Source organism: Oncorhynchus mykiss, chromosome 10 (assembly GCF_013265735.2).
Source record: "Oncorhynchus mykiss isolate Arlee chromosome 10, USDA_OmykA_1.1, whole genome shotgun sequence".
Classification (NCBI taxonomy): Eukaryota; Metazoa; Chordata; class Actinopteri; order Salmoniformes; family Salmonidae; genus Oncorhynchus; species Oncorhynchus mykiss.
In genome coordinates, this window is record NC_048574.1 from 74,953,099 (window position 1) to 74,971,662 (window position 18,564).

Genomic DNA, 18,564 nt, shown 5'->3' on the forward strand with positions numbered 1-18,564 from the left:
CACTTCTCCACCCTCCCTTCTCTCTCCACTCCCCTTTTCTCTCCCCTCCCCACCTCTCTCCCCTCCCCTTCTCTGTCCCCTCCCCTCCACTACTCTCTCCTCCCTGTCACGCTGCTCATCTCTCTCTCTCTCTCTCTCTCTCGCGCATGTTCTCTCTCTCTTTTCTTGACATAGTGAACCTGTTGATCTTGACTCTACTCATAGACCTCTATCATCTACACCCCCCCCTTCTCCTACTCTAACATAATACCAATATAATATATAATTCATAATATATACTCTCATTAATTTACATAGAGACAGATACAATCAATCATTGACACACTGAATATACAACAGTCAGATGCATGACACCATCACAACTTAACTGACATTAGTGCTTGTCCCCAGATGGACAGTTAGACTACAGTAAAGTACATTTACAGGTGATCACATCATTGTCCTGCTTTGAGACACATTTTTACTGTCTGCTTCCAGTTGCATGTTAATTTACTAACCCTGCAAATTATAATATATCTTACAATATTAAATCATATCTCAGCAACTGTCACAAGTGTATAGCAGTATAAGAGCATCCTACCTCTGCTCCACAACAGGGTCATCAGTACCACTGCAGGTATCATATCTGCCTCTAACTGGGGCTCCAATGAGCGAAACAAGTCTACTGTCATGAAGAGAGGACTGAAGAGTGAGAAATACTGCTAGGCTATATGACTTCTATGTCATTACTTCCTTACTTCTATGACGTGACAAACTAAACAGATAAGATCAGTTAAACCCACCTACATACAGGAAACACTGACATTAGAAAAACTCCACAGGAAACTGCTGGCAGAGCAGCAAAGTTACACATAGTGTGTCCTATAATATCACCTCTAACTTTCTACTGCTTGAGTTCACCTCTTCTAGAATATTGACTTAATGTTCCAGCACCTAAATATAAACAGTACCAGCAACCAAAATGAGTACTGATGAGGTCTCATGTTAGAGCAGGAGAAGGGGGGATGTGGTGTAGAAGCTAGAGGTCTGTTACCCAAGTCAACTCAACAGGCCTGATGCTATATGTCAGGGTCAGGCTGGGCTGGGCCAAGAGAGGAACAGGTTACTAGTCATGATGACATTAATGGTGAGAAGTCAGTGATACAAATACATTGTAGATTTAAATGTCAGTCTCTCTCTCCCTCCTCCCCTGTCTCCTTCTACCAACCCAGTCTGTCAATAAGTCCTATCTAGCTCTCATCTCTCTCTCCCTCCTCCCCTGTCTCCTTTTACCAACTCAGTCTGTCAATAAGTCATATCTCTCTCTCATCTCTCTCTCCCTCCTCCCCTGTCTCATTCTACCAACTCAGTCTGTCAATAAGTAATATCTCTCTCTCCCTCCTCCCCTGTCTCCTTCTACCAACTCAGTCTGTCAATAAGTCCTATCTCTCTCTCTCATCTCTCTCTCCCTCCTCCCCTGTCTCCTTCTACCAACTCAGTCTGTCAATAAGTCCTATCTCTCTCTCATCTCTCTCTCCCTCCTCCCCTGTCTCCTTCTACCAACTCAGTCTGTCAGTAAGTTCTATCTCTCTCTCTCTCATCTCTCTCTCCCTCCTCCCCTGTCTCCTTTTACCAACCCAGTCTGTCAATAAGTCCTATCTCTCTCTCTCTCATCTCTCTCTCCCTCCTCCCCTGTCTCCTTCTACCAACTCAGTCTGTCAGTAAGAACTAAACTCAGCAAAAAAATAAATGTCCTCTCACTGTCAACTGCGTTAATTTTCAGCAAACTTAACATGTGTAAATATTTGTATGAACATAGCAAGATTCAACAACTGAGACATAAACTGAACAAGTTCCACAGACATGTGATTAACAGAAATTGAAAAATGTGTCCCTGAACAAAGGGGAGGGGGTCAAAATCAAAAGTAACAGACATTTCAGTTCCCAGACGTGCCCTAGCCTTCACCCTCCGATCCAACAGGTCCCAGACGTGCCCTAGCCCTCACCCTCCTATCCAACAGGTCCCAGACATGCCCTAGCCCTCACCCTCCGATCCAACAGGTCCCAGACGTGCTAAATGGGACTGAGATCCAGGCTCTTCGTTGGCCATGGCAGAACACTGATATTCCTGTCTTGCTGGAAATCACACACAGAACGAGCAGTATGGCTGGTGCCATTGTCATACTGGATGGTCATGTCAGGATGAGCCTGCAGGAAGGGTACCACATGAGGGAGGAGGATGTCTTCCCTGTGATGCACAGTGTTGAGATTGCCTGCAATGACAACAAGCTCAGTCCGATGATGCTGTGACACACCGCCCCAGACCATGACGGACCCTCCACCTCCAATCGATCCCGCTCCAGAGTACAGGCCTCGGTGTAATGCTCATTCCTTCCTCACCCCTGGTGAGACAAAACGGCGACTCATCAGTGAAGAGCACTTTTTGCCAGTCCTGTTTGGTCCAGCGACGGTGGGTTTGTGCCCATAGGTGACGTTGTTGCCAGTGATGTAACGCAGGTCCTCACCAGACAACAGGCCTACAAGCCCTCAGTCCAGCCTCTCTCAGCCTATTGCGGACAGTCTGAGCACTGATGGAGGGATTGTGCATTCCTGGTGTATATCGGGCAGTTGCTGTTGCCATCCTGCACCTGTCCCGTAGGTGTGATGTTTGGATGTACCAATCCTGTGCAGATGTTGTTACACATGGTCTGCCACTGCGAGGATCATCAGCTGTCCATCCTGTCTCCCTGTAGAGCTGTCTTAGGCGTCTCACAGTACGGACATTGCAATTTATTGCCCTAGCCACATCTGCAGTTGTCATGCCTCCTTGCAGCATGCCTAAGGCACGTTCACGCAGATGAGCAGGGACCCTGGGCATCTTTCTTTTGGTGTTTTTCAGAGTCAGTAGAAAGGCCTCTTTAGTGTCCTAAGTTTTCATAACAGTGACCTTAATTGCCTACCATCTGTAAGCTGTTAGTGTCTTAACGACCGTTACACAGATGCATGTTCATTAATAGTTTATGGTTAACTGAACAAGCATGAAAAACAGTGTTAAGCCCTTTACAATGAAGATTTGTGTAGTTAATTGGATTTTTACTGTTACGGTTTTCTTCCGTCGAAGGAGAGGAGGAGCAAAATGCAGCGTGGTTATCTTCAGACATCTTTAATAAAGATAATGACGAACAATACAAAAACCACTAAACGTAACATGAAAAACCAAAACAGCACTATCTGGTACAACAAACACAGAGACAAGAACAATCACCCACGAAACACTCAAAGAATATGGCTGCCTAAATATGGTTCCCAATCAGAGACAACGACAAACACCTGCCTCTGATTGAGAACCACTCTACGCAACCATAGACTTACCTAGACAACTCTACTATACCACAATCCCATAACCTACAAAAACCCCAAGACAAAACACACCACATAAATAACCCATGTCACACCCTGGCCTGACCAAAATAATAAAGAAAAACACAAAATACTAAGACCAGGGCGTGACATTTACGAATTATCTTTGAAAGACAGGGTCCTGAAAAAGGGACATTTCTTTTTTTGCTGAGTTTCTCTCATCTCTCTTCCTCCTCCCTTGTCTCCTTCTCTCAACCCAGTCTGTCAGTAAGTCCTCTCTCTCTCTCTCTCCCTCTCTCTCTCTCTCTCTCCCCCTCCCCCTCCTGAGAAATATTGCTAGGCTACATGACTTCTAGCTCATCTCTTCCTTACTTATATGATGTGACAAACCTTTAAGCAGATAAGATCAGTTAAACACACCTACCTACAGGAAAGACTGACATTTGAAAAATTCCACAGGAAACTGCTGACAGAGCAGAAAAGTTACACATAGTGTGTCCTATAATATCACCTCTAACTTTCTACTGCTTGAGTTCACCTCTTATAGAATATTGGCTTAATGTTCCAGCACCTAAATATAAACAGTACCAGCACCCAAAATGAGTACTGATGAGGTCTCATGTTAGAGCAGGAGAAGGGGGGATGTGGTGTAGAAGCTAGAGGTCTGTTACCCAAGTCAACTCAACAGGCCTGATGCTGTATGTCAGGGTCAGGCTGGGCTGGGCCAAGAGAGGAAAAGGTTACTGGTTATGATGACATCACTGGTGAGAAGTCAGTGACACAAATATATTCAGCTGATTTAAATGTCAGTCTTTCTCTCCCTCCTCCCCTGTCTCCTTCTACCAACTCAGTCTTATCTCTCTCTCTCATCTCTCTCTCCCTCCTCCCCTGTCTCCTTCTACCAACTCAGTCTGTCAATAAGTCCTATCTCTCTCATCTCTCTCATCTCTCTCTCCCTCCTCCTCTGGCTCCTTCTACCAACCTAGTCTGTCAGTAAGAACTGAACTCAGCAAAAAAAGAAATGTCCTCTCACTGTCAACTGCGTTAATTTTCAGCAAGCTTAACATGCGTAAATATTTGTATGAACATAGCAAGATTCAACAAATGAGACATAAACTGAACAAGTTCCACAGACATGTGACTAACAGAAATAGAATAATGTGTCCCCGAACAAAGGGGGAAGGGGGTCAAAATCAAAAGTAACAGTCAGTATCTGGTGTGGCCACCAGCTGCATTAAGTACTGCAGTGCATCTCCTCCTCATGGACTGCACCATATTTGCTAGTTCTTGCTGTGAGATGTTACCCCACTCTTCCACCAAGGCACCTGCAAGTTCCCAGACATTTCAGTTCCCAGACATGACCTAGCACTCACCCTCCTATCCAACAGGTCCCAGACGTGGCCTAGCCCTCACCCTCCGATCCAACAGGTCCCAGACGTGCTCAATGGGATTGAGATCCGGGCTCTTCGTTGGCCATGGCAGAACACTGATATTCCTGACTTGCAGGAAATCACGCACAGAACGAGCAGTGTGGCTGGTGCCATTGTCATGCTGGAGGGTCACGTCAGGATGAGCCTGCAGGAAGGGTACCACATGAGGGAGGAGGATGTCTTCCCTGTAACGCACAGCATTGAGACAACCTGCAATGACAACAAGCTCAGTCCGATGATGTTGTGACACACCGCCCCAGACCATGACGGATCCTCCACCTGCAAATCGATCCCGCTCCAGAGTACAGGCCTCGGTGTAAACGCTCATTCCTTCCTCACCCCTAGTGAGACAAAACGGCGACTCATCAGTGAAGAGCACTTTTGCCAGTCCTGTCTGGTAAAAAGCGTCGGTTGGTTTGTGCCCATAGGTGACGTTGTTGCCAGTGATGTCTGGTGAGGACCTGCGTTACAACAGGCCTACAAGCCCTCAGTCCAGCCTCTCTCAGCCTATTGCGGACAGTCTGAGCACTGATGGAGGGATTGTGCGTTCTTGGTGTATATCGGGCATTTGCTGTTGCCATCTTGTACCTGTCCCGTAGGTGTGATGTTTGGATGTACCAATCCTGTGCAGATGTTGTTACACATGGTCTGCCACTGCGAGGATCATCAGCTGTCCATCCTGTCTCCCTGTAGAGCTGTCTTAGGCGTCTCACAGTACGGACATTACAATATATTGCCCTGGCCACCTCTGCAGTTGTCATGCCTCCTTGCAGCATGTCTAAGGCATGTTCAGGAAGATGAGCAGGGACCCTGGGCATCTTTCTTTTGGTGTTTTTCAGAGTCAGTAGAAAGGCCTCTTTAGTGTCCTAAGTTTTCATAACAGTGACCTTAATTGCCTACCATCTGTAAGCTGTTAGTGTCTTAACGACCGTTACACAGATGCATGTTCATTAATTGTTTATGGTTCACTGAACAAGCATGAAAAACAGTGTTAAACCCTTTACAATGAAGATCTGTGTAGTTATTTGGATTTTTACTGTTACGGTTTTCTTCCGTCGAAGGAGAGGAGGACCAAAATGCAGCGTGGTTATCTTCAGACATCTTTAATAAAGATAATGACGAACAATACAAAAACCACTAAACGTAACATGAAAAACCGAAACAGCCCTATCTGGGTGCAAACAAACACAGAGACAGGAACAATCACCCACGAAACACACAAAGAATATGGCTGCCTAAATATGGTTCCCAATCAGAGACAACGATAAACACCTGCCTCTGATTGAGAACCACTCTAGGCAACCATAGACTTACCTAGACAACTCTACTATACCACAATCCCATAACCTACAAAAACCCCAAGACAAAACACACCACATAAATAACCCATGTCACACCCTGGCCTGACCAAAATAATAAAGAAAAACACAAAATACTAAGACCAGGGCGTGACATTTACGAATTATCTTTGAAAGACAGGGTCCTGAAAAAGGGACATTTCTTTTTTTGCTGAGTTTCTCTCATCTCTCTTCCTCCTCCCTTGTCTCCTTCTCTCAACCCAGTCTGTCAGTAAGTCCTCTCTCTCTCTCTCTCTCTCTCTCTCTCTCTCTCTCTCTCTCCCTCTCTCTCTCTCGCTCTCTCTCTCTCTCCCTCCCTCCCCCTCCTGAGAAATATTGCTAGGCTATATGACTTCTAGCTCATCTCTTCCTTACTTATATGATGTGACAAACCTTTAAGCAGATAAGATCAGTTAAACACACCTACCTACAGGAGAGACTGACATTTGAAAAATTCCACAGGAAACTGCTGACAGAGCAGCAAAGTTACACATAGTGTGTCCTATAATATCACCTCTAACTTTCTACTGCTTGAGTTCACCTCTTATAGAATATTGGCTTAATGTTCCAGCACCTAAATATAAACAGTACCAGCACCCAAAATGAGTACTGATGAGGTCTCATGTTAGAGCAGGAGAAGGGGGGATGTGGTGTAGAAGCTAGAGGTCTGTTACCCAAGTCAACTCAACAGGCCTGATGCTGTATGTCAGGGTCAGGCTGGGCTGGGCCAAGAGAGGAAAAGGTTACTGGCTATGATGACATCACTGGTGAGAAGTCAGTGATGAATATATTCAGCTGATTTAAATGTCAGTCTATCTCTCCCTCCGCCCCTGTCTCCTTCTACCAACCCAGTCTGTCAATAAGTCCTATCTCTCTCTCTCATCTCTCTCTCCCTCCTCCCCTGTCTCCTTCTACCAACTCAGTCTGTCAATAAGTCCTCTCTCTCTCTCTCTCTCTCATCTCTCTCTCCTCCCCTGTCTCCTTCTACCAACTCAGTCTGTCATTAAGAACTAAACTCAGCAAAAAAAGAAACGTCCTCTCACTGTCAACTGCGTTTATTTTCAGCAAACTTAACATGTATAAATATTTGTATGAACATAACAAGATTCAACAACTGAGACATAAACTGAACAAGTTCCACAGACATGTGACTAACAGAAATGTAATATGTGTCCCTGAACAAAGGGGGGAGGGGGTCAAAATCAAAAGGAACAGGCAGTATCAGGTGTGGCCACCAGCTGCATTAAGTACTGCAGTGCATTTCCTCATGGACTGCACCAGATTTACCAGTTATTGCTGTGGGATGTTACCCCACTCTTCCACCAAGGCACCTGCAAGTTCCCGGACATTTCTGGGGGGAATGGCCCTAGAATGCTAGAATGGGGAGGAGGACAATAAACAACAGAACGTATGGTGCTAGAATGGAGAGGAGTTCAGCAAATAACAGAATGTATGGTGCTAGAATGGAGAGGTCAATAAACACTATATTTAGATTCTCTTCACAACTAGACAGTTACAGTACATTTGACCTTAAAGTAAAATCCTAATTGTATATGTACTTGCCTATATAGACACACTTCCCATGGTTTGACAGTAAAAAACTTGCTACAAAGACTAATTTCCTGACTGTCTCTACTGATGGCCTCTAACAGCAGAATAAAATAAGTGGGATATTTAAACAGCACTGAAACAGAGTAGGTTGCTAGTTGACGATGTGTTGTAAATTGTTTCAATGCTGCCGTCTACAGATCTTCTAATGTATTGTAATACCACATGTACCAATACAGTAGAATAGACAGGGACACTGTGTAATGATACAATGACCCTCCATCCAATGTTCTGCTGCTGTTGTGCAACATTGTGACGCCACTGACATGTTTACAGGTTGCCATGCCGACGAAAGAGAAGGTGTTTTCATTCTGTAACAAGGCCTTCACTTCAGTCTGGATGGCTGGTTGACTGCAGACAGGTTACACAGTATCAGTGGAGGTGTTAGGCTGTTTCTGCTCTCCTCCCAACTACTATTGGAATTGTCCTGCCAATGCAACGTATGAAAATGTATCCAGTCACTACTGTAAGTCTCTCTGGATAAGAGCGTCTGCTAAATGACTCACATGTTCAATGTGTAACTGACAGTTAGACTTACAGGTTATGTCGTTGTCTTTTGTTTGAATTGTTTACGTGTCCGCTGTGCGGGGGAAATGATAATACAAGCGGAACTACGTAGCTAATTGTAATTGTTGTAACGGGGATCCTTATTGTAGCAACACACTTTTGGAGGGAAGGCAATCCTGCGCTGCGTCAGCTAAGTTTTCATGTCATCGGGTGTAGTTCATAAAGGTTGAAGAGTGTATGTTAGGATGAAGTGTGAATTCATGCCAGGAATAATAAGTGTGAAGTTTGATTTCCTCCCTTCTGTAATAAGCAGCCGTATTTTTTCAAGAGGTATTTTCTCCTTTATTCATGTGTTTAATTTGAACCCGTTATAACGCCGGTTAAACTGTTATGTATGTAAGCACTTCAGAGTTATACCAAGCTAATAAGTCACTCGTAAGATAAGGTTGTAAGAGTGTGCTTAACTGTATTTTTCATTTACTTTATAGTTCTCACGGAAGGTGATAATTCTGACTAAAACTACAGAATAAAGCCGCCAGTTAAAATCAAGGAACGGTTGTGCTCGTGGTTACTGAAGGGAGCTACACAATGTAATGTTCAGTTTGACAATATCAATGGAATAGACCAAAGCAGAGCCATGTATTTAGATATGAACAGATATCTCGATTGAGGATAATGTCAGTATTTAGCTACGTTATTAGCTGTTTTGCTCACCAAAGGTGGAACAAAGTGAAACTGTTGATGTCAAAGCCTCAGTTCCGGGAGAGTAGTGGGTGAAACCATTCACCTCAGAAAAAGGGGTGATATAAATTACGTTTCCTTTCATTATGTATTACTGAATTCATTAAAATATTTGCTGCCATTGTAGTAAGGTTGATAATACGAGATGTCTTCGGACTTACCATTTTTGTATAATTTTCTTTGAAAGAACAACTAGTGTGTTTTGAGTGCGTCTCCCCTATTTGGGAAGTTGGTCTGCCCGCTCCTCAGTCTGACAGATATTCTGAGAGCAGGTTCGAGTCCTCTTCCTCTGTACATAAAAACTGTTTCAAACTGTATAACACCATAGTGGTTTTGGAAAACTGGTTCATATATCCTAAAGTCAATAGCGAATGTGGCTCTGTAGATATGTATTTAGCCGTTCATGAATTGAAGACCTATTTCAGCCAGTTAACCAAGTTGTTGCTGTCTTAGCTAGCCGTGTTAATGACGAGCTAACGAGCACTGTTGGTCTCTGCACTACAATGTCACGCTAGTTATTACCAGCAGGTGATTTACTAGCAGGTGACTTGTTGAAATATTAAGTTAATGTTTATTTTCTTACTACCGTAAAAGGTTTATATAAAAGGGTTGTACTTGTGCTCTGTATTTATGGATTAATATCACTTCACATTGAGGGTTTGTATCAATAACGTTACTGTTGTTCCTATCTAACAGATATCTTGTGTCCTACCTAACCATGTATCACTACTGTTGTTCCTATCTAACATATATCTTGTGTCCTACCTAACCATGTATCACTACTGTTGTTCCTATCTAACAGATATCTTGTGTCCTACCTAACCATGTATCACTACTGTTGTTCCTATCTAACAGATATCTTGTGTCCTACCTAACCATGTATCACTACTGTTGTTCCTATCTAACAGATATATTGTGTTACAATAGTGCTAGGTGTCTGTACTATAGAAACACTGCTAATCCAACAATAGTGCTAGGTGTCTGTACTATATAAACACTGCTAATCCAACAATAGTGTAGGTGTCTACTATATAAACACTGCTAATCCAACAATAGTGTAGGTGTCTGTACTATAGAAACACTGCTAATCCAACAATAGTGCTAGGTGTCTGTACTATATAAACACTGATAATCCAACAATAGTGCTAGGTGTCTGTACTACAGAAACACTGCTAATCCAACAATAGTGCTAGGTGTCTGTACTATATAAACACTGCTAATCCAACAATAGTGCTAGGTGTCTGTACTACAGAAACACTGCTAATCCAACAATAGTGCTAGGTGTCTGTACTATAGAAACAATGCTAATCCAACAATAGTGCCAGGTGTCTGTACTATATAAACACTGCTCATACAACAATAGTGCTAGGTGTCTGTACTATATAAACACTGTTAATACAACAATAGTGCTAGGTGTCTGTACTATAGAAACACTGCTAATCCAACAATAGTGCCAGGTGTCTGTACTATTATGAACACTGAATAAATTCTGAAACCTGTTTCTTCGTAAATTTCTCTGTTTCAATAATAATAATACTACCAGCTTGGGTTGGTCTACTATTATCCTACTGAACAGTACAGCTTGGGTTGGTCTACTATTATCCTACTTAACAGTACAGCTTGGGTTGGTCTACTATTATCCTACTGAACAGTACAGCTTGGGTTGGTCTACTATTATCCTACTGAACAGTACAGCTTGGGTTGGTCTACTATTATCCTACTTAACAGTACAGCTTGGGTTGGTCTACTATTATCCTACTGAACAGTACAGCTTGGGTTGGTCTACTATTATCCTACTGAACAGTACAGCTTGGGTTGGTCTACTATTATCCCACTGAACAGTACAGCTTGGGTTGGTCTACTATTATCCCACTGAACAGTGCAGCTTGGGTTGGTCTACTATTATCCTACTGAACAGTACAGCTTGGGTTGGTCTACTATTATCCTACTGACCAGTACAGCTTGGGTTGGTCTACTATTATCCTACTGACCAGTACAGCTTGGGTTGGTCTACTATTATCCTACTGAACAGTACAGCTTGGGTTGGTCTACTATTATCCTACTGAACAGTACAGCTTGGGTTGGTCTACTATTATCCTACTGACCAGTACAGCTTGGGTTGGTCTACTATTATCCTACTGAACAGTACAGCTTGGGTTGGTCTACTATTATCCTACTGAACAGTACAGCTTGGGTTGGTCTACTATTATCCTACTGAACAGTACCACTTGGGTTGGTCTACTATTATCCTACTGAACAGTACAGCTTGGGTTGGTCTACTATTATCCTACTGAACAGTACCACTTGGGTTGGTCTACTATTATCCTACTGAACAGAACAGCTTGGGTTGGTCTACTATTATCCTACTGAACAGTACAGCTTGGGTTGGTCTACTATTATCCTACTGAACAGTACCACTTGGGTTGGCCTGTAACAAGTAATTAAAGTGTAGAAAGTAATTAAAGAGCAGCAGTAAAATAACAACAGCAGGACTATATACAGGTCAGTACCTGGCTCTCCAGAGAAGACAGGCTATGTGCCCACTACCCACAACATGAGGTGGAAACTGAGATGCACTTCCTAACCTCCTGCCAAATGTATGACCAGTTAATTCATACTGTATGTTGTAGTCTGTCCAAGAGGGGAATCACACTTACTGATCTCATTTAATTCATACTGTATGTTGTAGTCTGTCTAATAATTAAATCACACAAGACTGACAGCCTGTAAATTTATTAAAAGCATTCAGTTGATTACATGGCAGTTTAGAGAGCAACATCAAAACAATAATCTACTTTATAATCAATAATCAATATCATAACGTTTATAATCAATAACATTATCTATGTACTACTAACAACATTATGAAGTAAACAACAACAAACCAAAATTATGATGACCATAATAATACTGGAACAAAAAACAAACCCCATGTTACCAAAACTCCATGTTAACAAACCCCCATGTTACCCAAAACCCCATGTTACCCAAAACCCCATGTTACCCAAAACTCCATGTTACAAAACCCAATGTTACTCCAAACCCCATGTTACCCCAAACCCCATGTTACCCAAACCCCATGTTACCAAACCCCATGTTACCCAAACCCCATGTTACCCAAACCCCATGTTACCCAAAACCCCATGTTACCAAAACCCATGTTACCAAAACCCCATGTTACCCAAACCCCATGTTACCCAAACCCCATGTTACCCAAACCCCATGTTACCCAAAACCCCATGTTACCCAAAACCCCATGTTACCAAAACCCCATGTTACCCACAACCCCATGTTACCCCAAACCCCATATTACCCAAAACCCCATGTTACCCAAAACCCCATGTTACACAAAACCCCATGTTACCCAAAACCCCATGTTACACAAAATCCCATGTTACCCAAAACCCCATATTACCCAAAACCCCATGTTACCCAAACCCCATGTTACCAAAACCCCATGTTACCCAAACCCCATGTTACCAAAACCCCATGTTACCAAAACCCCGTGTTACCAAAACCCCGTGTTACCAAAACCCCGTGTTACCCAAAACCCCACGTTACCCCAAACCCCATGTTAACCAAACCCCATGTTACCAGAACCCCATGTTACCCAAAACCCCATGTTACCCAAAACCCCATGTTACCAAAACCCCATGTTACCCAAAATCCCATGTTACCAAAACCCCATGTTACCCAAAACCCCATGTTACCAAAACCCCATGTTACCCAATATCCCATGTTACCCCAAACCCCATGTTACCCAAACCCCATGTTACCAAAACCCCATGTTACCCCAAACCCCATATTACCCAAACCCCATATTACCCAAAACCCCATGTTACCCAAAACCCCATGTTACCCAAAACCCCATGTTACCAAACCCCATGTTACCCAAAACCCCATGTTACCCAAAACCCCATGTTACCCAAAACCCCATGTTACCCAAACCCCATGTTACCCAGAACCCCATGTTACCAAAACCCCATGTTACCCAAAACCTCATGTTACCCAGAACCCCATGTTTCTCTGGTGGTAAAAACCAGACTAAATGAATAATGGTGGTTGCAGTCACTCCTTTTAGATTTCTTCCAAGGTTCTAGAAAGAGAAACTAATTCTGAACTTGTTATTAAAATTAGAACCACTTCAGGTTTGTCACCACATTTTAAACACCAGTCCACTGCTGACCATCGATTTAAAACACAAAACTGACCTATGATCAGCATGTAGGGTCAGCTTCATTCTACTCCTACTTCGTCCCCTGGGCTGCTCTCTCCTCTCCCGGTCCAGCTTCAGCTCTGGAGCTCAGAGAGACCATCTCCATGGCATTGACATAAAGATCCATGCTGCTCACCCTGTTCACTCTCTTCTGCCTCCTGGTGGGCTAGGGAGACACAGCACCAACAGTCAGACACTTACTCTCTAGTATCTCCATTCTCTCCCCCTCACCCTCTCCCTCTAGTTTAAATGACTTGTAACTTCGGAGTAAATGTCTTTACCTTGTAGTACAGGTAGGAGGTGGTGATGGATGTCAGTAGGATCAGCAGCACTACAACGTGTCTGATGATGAAGGCTGGCAGAGGAGAGGCTGCAAACAGAAACACCTTTGATGAGGGGACTGATCATCATCACATAGATCTGTGGGAAATCTGTCAATGACAAAGTTATAAGTCTGGTTCATGTTCAGTTACCTGTGATGGTGAGGGAGAGGAGCTCACTCTCAGAGGAGAAGTTATGAGAGAAAACATAATTGTCATAAACACAGCTGTAGTTCCCTTGGTGGGAGTCATCTGCAGCAGGGAAGAGGAAGGCAGCAGAGTGATTGACAGCTGGCTGGGTCTGGGTTCTGTTGGAGCCGGTGAACGTGTGGAGGAAGGAGCCTCCTGGGTACTGTGGCTGAGTGGAGCAGGTGATGGTGAAGTTGTAGCCCCTGAACATCTCAGGCCCCTGGTGGCCCCTGGAGACCCCTCCCATTGAGTCAGTCAGGGAGATATCAGGCTGGACCAGGAGATCTGTAACAATAAAAGAGAACAAGAAAAACCTCTTCAACTAATTTCCTATAGATATGACAATAACATCAGCATGTAACAGTGCCAGCCACCCTCCCTCACAGGGCAACATGAGTAGTGGGCCTACAGTCACTGAGACAACATATGTTGATATCAGGCTGAAGCAGGACATCTGGAACAAGAGGAGAGAAAAAGAAAACGTAGCTCCTCAACTACTTTCCTCATTTAGATATGACAACAACATGACATGTGACAGTGGTAGTGAGTAGAGACATTCACTGAGATAACACTCAAATACAAAAGCATTCTGGGATATTTAAGTTGTATTTGATTCCTACTTGACTGAGTGATCTATTTAGTAAAGCAGACTGACAAGTTAAACAGTCATCATGAGAGGTGCAGAGGAAGTTGTATGAATGAAGGAAATCAGTTGAATATAATTATAATCTATTGTTATTACCTGAGCAGATCACTGTGAGTCCAGGAAGTAGATCATACATCCTATAACAATCCCTCAGTGAAGGCTCAGACCCAGAACAGGAAGCTCCATTCGCTCTAGTGATGTTTCCAGGTAATACTGAAACTGTGGAGCCACAACCCAGCTGTCTACACACTACTGCAGCTAAATTATCCTGGTTCCAGTCATCAGCTCCCACAATCCTCCACTCTCCCTGGTCGTACCACTCCACTCCACCAGCACAGCGACTGCCTCCTCCCACCAACCTCACATCATCAGGCTCTGAGAAAAGAAAAGACAGAGACAGTAATCTTACTATTTTCTCACTAAAACACACCTATATTGTCGCTCATTTCTTCAATCCAGGTGAGAAACAATGTTGATTGAGTGACAAACTGTTTCTTACCTGAGCAGGTGAGTCCAACAGCATTACCAGGTAGGCAGGTGTTGTTTTTTCTGTCTGAGGTGTCACAGTCCAGGAGAAGGGACTCATTACCTTTACACTGGAACTCTTTATCCCAGGTCTGACCCTCACCTTCTCCATAGAGCCCCCCCTGTAGAGCTGCAGGAGCCCCACAGCCAAGCTCCCCACAGACTACCTCTGCATCCTGCCAGGTTGCTGGTTATGATGACATCACTGGTGAGAACTCAGTGATAAAAATATATTTGATCTCTCACATCTCTCTCTCTTCCTCTCCTCCTCCCTCATTCTCTTTGTGACAGTGGTAGTGAGTAGAGACATTCACTGAGATAACACTCAAATGCAAATGCATTCTGGGATATTTAAGGTGTATTTGATTCCTACTTGACTGAGGGATCTATTTAGTAAAGCAGACTGACAAGTTAAACAGTCATCATGAGAGTTGCAGAGGAAGTTGTATGAATGAAGGAAATCAGTTGAATATAATTATAATATGTTGATGTTTCCTGAGCAGATCACTGTGAGTCCAGGAAGGAGATATAATACATGGACAAAAGTATGTGGAACTCAGCAGTGAGTTTTACAACAGAGGATTATTTTTACGCTCTACGTGGTTCAACACTCGGAGGTCCTTTCTGTGAGCTTGTGTTGTCTACCACTTCACGGCTGAGCCGTTGTTGCTCCTAGATGTGCCACGTTGAAATTCACAGAGACCTTCAGAAAGGACATTTTACTGCCAATGTTTGTCTATGGAAATTGCGTGGCAAGGTGGTCAATTTTATACACCTGTCAGGAACAGGTGTGGCTGAAATAGCCGAATCCACTAATGTCCACATACTTCTGGCCATATAGTGTATCTTGTTTTTACCTGAGCAGATCACTGTGAGTCCAGGAGAGAGATCATAACTTCTGGAACACTCCCTCAGTGAAGACTCAGACCCATAACAGGAAAGTCTAAACGCTCTAGTGGTGTCTCCAGGTAGTACTGAAACAGTGGACCCACAGCCCAGCTGTCTACACACAACTGCAGCTACATCCCAGTCTTCAGCTCCCACAGTCCTCCACTCTCCCTGGTCGTACCACTCCACTCCACCAGCACAGCGACTGCCTCCTCCCACCAGCCTCACATCATCAGGCTCTGAGAAAAGAACAGAGAGAGACAGTAATCTTACTATTTTCTCACTAAAACACACCTATATTGTCGCTCATTTCTTCAATCCAGGTGAGAAACAATGTTGATTGAGTGACAAACTGTTTCTTACCTGAGCAGGTGAGTCCAACAGCATTACCAGGTAGGCAGGTGTTGTTTTTTCTGTCTGAGGTGTCACAGTCCAGGAGAAGGGACTCATTACCTTTACACTGGAACTCTTTATCCCAGGTCTGACCCTCACCTTCTCCATAGAGCCCCCCCTGTAGAGCTGCAGGAGCCCCACAGCCAAGCTCCCCACAGACTACCTCTGCATCCTGCCGGTCAAAGTCAGCTTCACACACTGAGGCCCAGGACTGATTGGACTTCACCTCCACTCTCCCAGAGCAGAGACTAGCTCCATCCACAAGCCGCACAGACTCTGGAGAAAAAGAGTTGGTTGAACATTCAATCAGTTTTGTTGATGACACTGTCAAGGACTAAACACAAATATGTTGGATAAAAGATTGTAGTTTGCTATGTTTGATACTGTAAGAGGTAGAAATGGGTTCTTAGTCACTCAGGATCGGGTTGGGAATAATGCAGGCAGGAGACAGGAATAAGTTCACTTCACTTTATAGAAAATAAACAGCTGGACATCCATCAGGCAGCTTCACTTCAGTACCATCTGAACTACAATGATCTGCCCATGAACATCTCCCATAAACCAATATGACAAACACAAATATAATGTTTAAATACATCTGACATCTCTCCCTCTATTTAAATGAAATAAAAACACATAAAGATGATACATGGTAATATTGTATAATGTACAAAATTAATCTCTCAGTATGACCAGTCTCTTACCTGAACAGGTCACATGATGATAAGTTCTACCATTACAGCCACCAGGTCCTCCTCTTACAATGTCACACTGTCTAACAGAAGACTCATTTCCATAGCAACCACCTAGTATAACTCTTCGTCTTCCATCTTCAAGCAGAGGTATTCCAGATTCAGCTACAGGATTCCCACAGTCCAGCTCTCTACACACAAACCTGACCTCTATCATCATGCTCCACCAACTAGTACAAAGACCCAACCACTCTCCTTCATTGAAGACTTCCACTGTCCCAGAACAAGAAGTGGTTCCATTCACCAGTCTGACTGAGTATTCAGCTGTAAACAGCAGAGAGGAAAACACAGTGGTGAGGACAGATGATGACAGTGATTCTGTTATTCTAACAGCAGTGATGCTTTTTGGTTGACAAGTATTAGTAGTTCCATAAAACACTACTTGTTATTGGGGTTTAGAATGGTTTGTATGGACACATGAATTTCTCCATGTGGGATAATAAAGTTGACTAATATTGAACTGCTATAATCACTGTAGATTTATACTCTACCTACCTGGTGGACTGACGCTTTGAGCCTGGAGATCTGAGGAGAAAGAGAGAGACAGAGGAGAAAGAGAGAGACAGAGGAAGAGAGAGGCAGAGGTTAAATTAACATCAACATGACCTTTCATGGTGCAACAACACCCATGTGTACATACACTATATATACAAAAGTATGTGGACACCCCTTCAAATTAGTGGATTATATTTCAGCCACACCCCTTACCCACCCCTTCCACACAGTAATACAATCTCAATAGACAAACATTGGCTGTAGAATGGCCTTACTGAAAAGCTCAGTGACTTTCAACATGGCACCAACATGGCACCATCATAGGATGCCACCTGTTATTGTGAAGTGGAAACTTCTAGGAGCAACAGCTGCTCAACTGTGAATTGGTAGAGCGTAAAAATCGTCTGTCCTCGGTTGCAACACTAACTGCAGAGTTCCAAACTACCTCTAGAAGCAACGTCAGCAGAATAACTGTTCGTTGGGAGCTTCAGGATGAATTTTCCATGACGGAGCAGCCACACACAAGCCTAAGATCACCATGGTCAATGCCAAGCGTTGGCTGGAGTGGTGTAAAACTCAGATAACATGAGAACACTACCTGTCCTAATGCGTAGTGCCAACTGTAAAGTTTGGTGGAGGAGGAATAATGGTCTGGGGATGTTTTCATTGTTCGGGTTAGGCCCCTTAGTTCCAGTGAAGGGAAATCTAATCGCATTCTAGATGATTCTGTGCTTCCAACTTTGTGGCAACAGTTTGGGGAAGGCCCTTTCCTGTTTCAGCATGACAATTCCCCTGTGCAAAAAGCAAGGTCCATACAGAAATGGCTTGTTGAGATCGGTGTGGAGGAACTTGACTGGCATGCACAGAGGCTAACCTAAACCCCATCGAATACCTTTGTGGTGATTTGAAATGCAGACTGCAATCCAGGCCAAATTGCCCAACATCTGTACCTAAGCTCATTAATGCTCTTGTGGCTGAATGGAAGCAAGTCCATGCAGCAATGTTCCAACATCATTGCCTATCGAATATACAGTGTCTATGGGGTCATATTGCAATTCCTAAGGCTTCCACTAGATGTCAACAGTCTTTAGAACCTTGTTTGAGGCTTCTACTGTGAAGGAGGGGGGATGAGAGCTGTTTGAGTAAGGGCTCTGCCAGAGTGGCATGAGCTGATCACA

At 43.7% G+C, this 18,564-nt stretch overlaps 1 protein-coding gene across 1 annotated transcript in view; it reads right to left on the minus strand.

The window, feature by feature from the left end:
* LOC118966654 (scavenger receptor cysteine-rich type 1 protein M130-like) overlaps nucleotides 1-17,065 on the minus strand; it is a 36,165-nt gene extending 19,100 nt beyond the window's left edge. The window contains exon 1 of the mRNA XM_036989388.1: nucleotides 16,844-17,065. Coding sequence (XP_036845283.1) covers nucleotides 16,844-17,051 — 208 coding nt within the window. The 5' untranslated portion in view covers nucleotides 17,052-17,065. The remainder of the gene's footprint in view (nucleotides 1-16,843) is intronic.
* Between the last annotated feature and the right edge of the window lie 1,499 nt (nucleotides 17,066-18,564).